Source organism: Amphibalanus amphitrite, unplaced genomic scaffold, assembly GCF_019059575.1.
Source record: "Amphibalanus amphitrite isolate SeventyFive unplaced genomic scaffold, NRLGWU_Aamphi_draft 000131F_arrow, whole genome shotgun sequence".
NCBI lineage: Eukaryota > Metazoa > Arthropoda > Thecostraca > Balanomorpha > Balanidae > Amphibalanus > Amphibalanus amphitrite.
In genome coordinates, this window is record NW_024881626.1 from 235234 (window position 1) to 242269 (window position 7036).

Genomic DNA, 7036 nt, shown 5'->3' on the forward strand with positions numbered 1-7036 from the left:
AGCCATTTTACACGATCATGGCCGGCTTGTTACCCAACAAGTCGATCGCATGTTCAACACTTAAAAGCTTAAGACGACGAAGATATAGCCTGAAGTACACTAAATTTTCTAGGTGCAAAACCTACCGCTAAAACCCGCGAGACCTGTACGTACATAACTGACCGTGAGTGATCTCAGGTACGCTTCTCATTACACTCGCCCGAACACGCCGGCCCTATACGGACAGCTATGTGGTCGGTTCCCTGTACATTCACCTTTCCGAGCAATGCAGGAGTTAATGACACGCACAAGTACACACCTCGGAGACACATGTCCGTCTTTCTCGGGATCGACGTCTCTTTGACACCAACAGCACAGTACATAACAACACTTTCAATGTTTATTTTCACGTATTGGCATTTCATTGGTAGCTAAATTAGTGTGTGTCTTACTTTTGGCGTCGGTCACGGGACCCAGCATGCCTTTCCTGGTCATTTCACCTAACTGATGAATAAACTCATCTAACTCTAGCTATCAGTGTCATTGCACTATAATATTGTATCTCATAGCATCGCCCATGTCTGTCGATCAGTTTTATCGGTTGACGTCTGCCCAGTACTGACAGCAGTCAACTGACATGTGTTTGGGTTACCATCAAACCTCTTCAGCTCATTCGCCGATCACAGCGCAGCAGTCTGCTGAAGGCGGTGCGAAAGTCCTTGTTGTAAATAGTATAGATGATCGGATTGAGGCTGGAGTTGACGTAGCCGAGCCAGGTGACGAAGTCGACCACGCGCTGACTGGGCGGCGCGCAGTTGGTGCAGAACGGCACGATCGCGTACATCAGGAAGAAGGGCAGCCAGCAGACGACAAACACGCCCATGATGACGCCCAGCACGCGCGCCGCCTTGCGCTCCTTGGAGAGCGAGATGCGCTGCTTCTCCTCGATGAACTGGTGGACGCTGATGCCGTTGGCGGGCTTGTCTGCGCGGCTGGACAGCGGCTCGGGCTCCGGAGATGGCTCGGTCTCGTCCTCCTGACTAGCGACCGACTCGAGCTCGGCCAGCGGCCGGGAGCTGGTCCGCTGCGGCGGCGCCGGCACCGCCAGCGTGCCCAGCTTGCGCGTGCGCTCGCGCAGTCGCCGCTTGGTGGCGAAGAAGATCTTGGCGTAGACGACCGACATGATAATGAGCGGGATGAAGAAGCTGCCGCTGGAGGAGTAGACGACGAACAGCCGCTCCTGGGTGAGCGTGCAGGGCGTGTCCTCGGTGAACTGGGCCGGCCAGTCGTTCCAGCCGAGCAGCGGCGGCACGCTGATGACCAGGCTCAGCGCCCACACAGCCGCGATCATCGTGTTCACGCGCCGGATGGTGCGCTTCTGGGCGTAGTTGATGGGGTCGGTGATGGCCCAGTAGCGGTCCAGCGCGATGACGCACAGGTTGAGGATGGAGCTGGTGCAGCAGAGGATGTCGCAGGTGAGCCACATCTGGCACAGGTAGCTGCCCAGCAGCCACTGGTTCAGCAGCCGGTAGGCCACGTTTAGCGGCAGCACGAACAGCGCCACCGTCAGGTCGGCCACCGCCAGCGAGACCACGAAGAAGTTCTGCACGGAGCGCAGCGGCCGGTAGGTGAACACCGAGATGATGACCAGCGAGTTGCCGACGATGGTGACCAGGATGATGGCCAGCAGCAGGGCCGTGGCGGCCACCGTCTCGCCCAGCTCGCGCTCGTCGTCGAGCGGCGCGGCCGAGGCGTTCAGCTCGGGCGCCGTCCGGCCCGTGATGGACGCCTCGCCGCCAGACATGACGCCTCGTCTCGGCCGGGGTCACCTGCGAACGGACCGGCGGCGAGCAGCGGGTCAGAGGCGGCGAGAGGCCTGTCAGAGACAGCGAGACAAGGCTTAGAAAAGGTTAGCCGACGGTGAAACCCCGCGCCGGCCAGAAACAGCAGGGATGCGGTCAGAGGCGGTGAGATGGGGAGATAATGGCGGCGTGATGGCAGGCGCGCACACAGGATTTTTGAATGGGGGGGGGGCACGACCTTCGAACTGGGCCCCCCATGCCGAAGGCCCCCCCCCCCAAAAAAAAAAAATACGGCCCACGGGGCTATATTTCGGTTGGTTTGAAGCTTGAGCAATTGGTTTGGTAGGTAAAACAATTATTTCGGTACCAGCTTAATTTTCAAAACATATATATTTTTACGCTATAGCATGTTTTTTTAGCTTTTTTTCGCGGACCCCGGGACCGCGAGTCACCCGGTGGCCCGGGGTCAGCTCAGGCAAGGATGTATTCAGGACCTTTCGATGGGAGGAGGAAGGCACGGTGGGTCCAGTCTCACTGGCAGACGGGTCTCTTTAAAACGGTCTTTGCATGAGAAAATGTGGAAAATCGGCAAGCGAAAGTATCATTTATGCCCGAGGAGTGTGCCTAATGTACACTAATGCCTAATTTACATGGTATTTTACGAGCGAGCGAAGCGAGCGAGCTCCTCAGAGTCACCGGTGTGTGGCGCGCTCAGAGGTGCCAGTGAAAGGCCGTCAGATGCTCTGGTGTTGGGTCCTCACAGGCGCCGTTGCGGGGTCTTAGGGCTTAGAGACACTGGTGGGGCCATCATTGGCATGTGTGTGGCCCTGCAAAATGGCCTGCAAGTGGAAAGTGGTCCGTCATAGGCTGGCAAGGACACTCGGAGGCTGGTAAGAGGCCCTCGGAGTCACTGGTACGTGGCCCTCAGAGGCGTCGGTGTGGGGACTCTCAGAGCCGCCGATGTAGGCCCTTAAGATGCGCTGGTGGGGGTCTCTTGGAGGTGGGGCGAGGGGCCTCGCAGTTGCCGTTGTGGGTGCCTTTAGAAACACTGGTGTGGACCGTGTGTCTATCACAGACGGATGTGGAGCCATAGCAGCCAATCCCTCGTTGGCCGTTACTAGGGCCCTGAGCGGCCGGCGAGGTCTCTCAGAAACCGGCATTGGGCCTTTATGAAGATAATTGTGGCTACATAGGAGCCAATAACGTGCCCCCACAAGCCCTGTGGTGTCCTTCCGAGTTGAAGTGCGGCCAGCGCGAACCCTCTGCTACCAACTGGCGCCGCAGGGCCCCTCGGTTTTGAAGGAACCCTAAACCCGAGAACGGGCACGTACCCCCTCGCTCCCTTGCTATGTCACTGAATCCAAGTGATTAGGGGCCCTTTAGGTAATCAGGGGCGTTTCAGATGACCAGGGGTTTTCAATTGATCAGGGGCCCACCAGGTAACCATAGGCCCCTCTGGTAACCAGGCGTTAAGTAACGAGGAACCCCATCAATAACCAGGGCCCCTCAGTAAACGGGGGCCTCTCAGGTAAGTGTAGGAGTCCCGCAGAAGGGCCGGCAAGGTTTCTCAGGTCCGTTTTTTGACAAGGCTCTTACGAGTATTGACTCAGGTGCGAGCCCTTTGCCATCAGCAGGGGGCCCTTTCAAGCCTTTTGAGGGCCGTTTAACGTCTCTTGAGTTCCCATTGAGGCCTTCTAAGGGCCCTTTGAGCAGTCGAGGGGCCTTTGAGGCCTTTTGAGGGCCTCTTGACGTCAGCTGAGGACCGTTGGACGCCAGCTGAGGATCGTGTTTTTGGGCCTTCTGATGGCCATTAGACGCCAATGGATGACCCTCTGACACCAACTGGGGCCCTCTGACACCAGCTAAGGGCACTTTAAGTTTGACGCTAGCTCAGGGCCCTCTGGCATTAGCTGGGGGCCCTCTGACGCTAGCTCAAGGCCCTTTGACGCTCTTTAAGGCCTTCTGAGGGCCCTTGAGATCTTCTAAGGGCCCCTTGAGGTTTTCTAAGGGCCCATTGAGGCTTTTTGAGGGCCGCTTGACGCCAGCTGAGGACCGTTTGAGACCTTCTGATGGCCATTTGGCGCCAGCTGGGGGCCATCTGGCACCAGCTGGGGGCCCTCTGTCATCAGCAAAGGACTCTTTAGAGCCTTCGGAGAGCCGTTCGACGCAAGGGCATGGCCCTCTGACGCCAGCTCAGGGACCTTTTACACCCTTTAAGGCCTTCTGACGTCCGTTTGACGTTAGCTGAGGGCCCTTTGAGGCTATCTGAGGGCCCTTTAAGGCCATCTGAGAGTCCTTTGAGGTCATCTGAGGGCTCCTTAAGGCCATCAGAGGGCCCTTTGACACCATCTAAGGGCCCTTTGACACCAGATGAGGGTCCTATGGCGCTAACTGAGGGTCCTTCGAGGCCATCTGAGGGCTTTTTGAGACCATCTGAGGGCCCTTTAAGGCCATTTGAGGGCCCTTTGTACACGGTCTTCGGTGGTCTAAGGATTAGTTAGAGGCCCATTTGAGGCGGCCTTCGGCCGCCTCAAATGGGCCCCTTCCTTCGAGTTGGGCCCCCCCAACTCGAATGGGGGGGGGCACGGGCCCGTGTGCCCCCCCCCTTGTGTGCGCCCTTGCGTGATGGGGGTTAGAGACAGAAGCTGTCGCCTTATGGGTGGCCCAGTGTGGCCCACAGATGAACAAAGTATACGCACCCCCTGCGACAGATGGTGATCTGAGCGAGATGACCTAACTGAAACGCCCTGTTAGCTAAAACGCTTATCCGCATTAGACCCTGTTATTCAATGTGCAGTGCGTTATTCATGTATGTTTAAGAAGACACTCTAACCTTAGTTAGCTTCTCCAGACAGCTACGTCGCCCATTGTGCTACGAATGATCAGCGAGATACATCGCTCAGAGATCCGGATTTATCCAGCTTCTATGTATTTGCCTCCACACGCAGATCAAACGTTTTTGTTTCGAAAATGGGGACACAAATAAACGAGTGCATGGCAAACAAGTCGTGTAACATGACACAACTGTTCTTCATTTGCAGTTTTACTTTAATTTCATTGCTGATTGTCTTTATCTAACTATAGGTGTAAAAATAGGAGGTACAATGTTATGGATAAAACGCTAATGCAGCATTATGCATCATAGTCACAGCTTGTGGCTGCCGAATAGGTAAAGATATTTGGTGTTGTGTTGATACGGTTCCGCGGCTAGCCAGAAAAGCTGCCTGGACCACTGCCAACCAGTCGCCAGCAGCCCGTGACGCCTCATAAAAGGCAATGAAAGAATATGATTTACTGCGAATATGGGCGGGCCCAGCGAGTAGCACGATTCGACAGAGACTGACATCAAGAATGGTTACTAAGGACCTGCTGAAAGGCTCGATTCGCGAGACTTTTGGACTGAATAGAACCCCCTCCCTTTGCGATTCTTAGAAAAAAATAGGTAGTCGCGGTCACGTAGCAATTCTTACCATGGGACGCATTTTTGCATGACATAACCCAGAAAAAGAGGGTACCATATCTACCGTTGTGTCTGATTGTGAAAAAAAAACTGATATAAACTATTCGTTTTAATGAAACGGGAAAATATTAAGCCTTCCTGTTCTCATTTTGCTGTATTCAGGCACTTACGAAGACCAGCATTCACATGCATTTTTTTCGCAGCTTCTTGATGTTGTTTAACAATAATACACCATTGGATGCTTTGGCTCAGTTCACATCTGTCACCAACCTTTTTTTTAATAGATTTTTCAGTTCAAAACTGGATATTTTTAACCTGAACCCGACCTAGCCATTGGCCATCAGTGCAATTGACCACAAACTGTCTCGGACGGCAGAGACAGACGCTATTTTTTGATTCCATGACCGGAATGGGGAAAACATGTATATATGAAACACATCTCTTGTGATTCCCTGTGATGACTTTTGTGAACTAGCATAGCCTAACACTAGCCTCAAGCATGGCGAGCGCAGGATAGGCACAGTATTCGCACTTGTAGCGTTCCTTACAGTTTTACTAAACGTTTCAAAGTCGCCCACGCTGCGAAACACAGTTCTAGTTGGTAGCAACAGCAGGAAGGGCATAACTTACCATGCATATTATTTTATGATTGCAAATAGTGCACGAGTTTTATAAGTATATATCACAATATTTTAACCCACGAGCCGCTGGGGAGGGACATATAACTAGTTGCCCCCTTTACGTTTTGGGGAATATCTCCGAGACCTGAAAAGTCACGAACGTGAAACTTGGCATAGCTTCAAATGAATACCGAGGCAATGTTTGAGAAGTTTGGTGCTTGTAGCACTTGAGATGACGTCACAGCGACGTTATAAGTTTTTGTCGTTTTCCGATATGAACCGTTCCTGATGTCGCTGAGCATGAAACTCAACTGTTAATGAACTAGACAGCACCTGCTGTCATCCTTAAACATCTAAGTATGCTTGCAACTAGTTCCTGACCAATAATTATTGGTCAAGACCAATAATTATTGGTTAATGACCCATTATAATTGGTCCTTAATATTCGGTGTCATATATCGGATATATCGTGAGGAAACTGAGAATCGCAAATCTATAATTTGACTTCTAACACCACTGTGACGTAATTTCAATTGGGATCGACACCAACAAAACCTCAGCTAGATATTCAGGAGCATGTGTGCAAAGTTTCGTTTCTCTATCTTTTCACGTTGCGACGATATCGTCGAAAAAGTGAGGGGCAGCTATACGAGTATGCCCCCCCCCCCCAGCGGTCGGGGGTAGTCCCAGCGGCCGCCGGTTAAAAGATTTTCGTTTTTACGTTCAATGTAGGTCTTAGAATAGAACGTACCAAAAAATTATTCTATTTCCCATTACAATTCTATTACTATTCTTTTATTCAATGTAGTTCTTAGAACGTACCAAGAAAATTCTTCTTTTTCCTATTATAATTATATTATTCTTCTTAAAATTATATTATTCTTAAATACAAATTCTTAGTAACTTAGGAAAGCCATAAGTTTTCCCATTCAGACCCGGGATGGCACGCTCACAGAACAGGGGCGGCCCCCTGCAGCTGCGATGCCCTCCGCAGATCAATGGGCTCAATACCCTTAATGAAGTGACGCCAGCATGGCTCAGCAATAAAGAAGATGTCACGGTAGAACAGACGCCGCCTGAAGGCAAACGATTGATTGCATTTACCATGAAATACAGAAAAAGACGTACAGCGCAACCACCGAGCAATAATTAACGAAGCTCATTGTCATGATATT

At 52.0% G+C, this 7036-nt stretch overlaps 1 protein-coding gene across 1 annotated transcript; it reads right to left on the reverse strand.

Annotated features, from left to right (window-relative positions):
* Window positions 1-445: 445 nt before the first annotated feature.
* On the reverse strand, window positions 446-1793 carry LOC122381987 (probable G-protein coupled receptor No18). The gene has a single exon (XM_043366811.1). The coding sequence runs from the start codon at window positions 1781-1783 to the stop codon at window positions 644-646; it is 1140 nt and encodes a 379-aa protein (XP_043222746.1). The 5' UTR covers window positions 1784-1793; the 3' UTR covers window positions 446-643.
* Between the last annotated feature and the right edge of the window lie 5243 nt (window positions 1794-7036).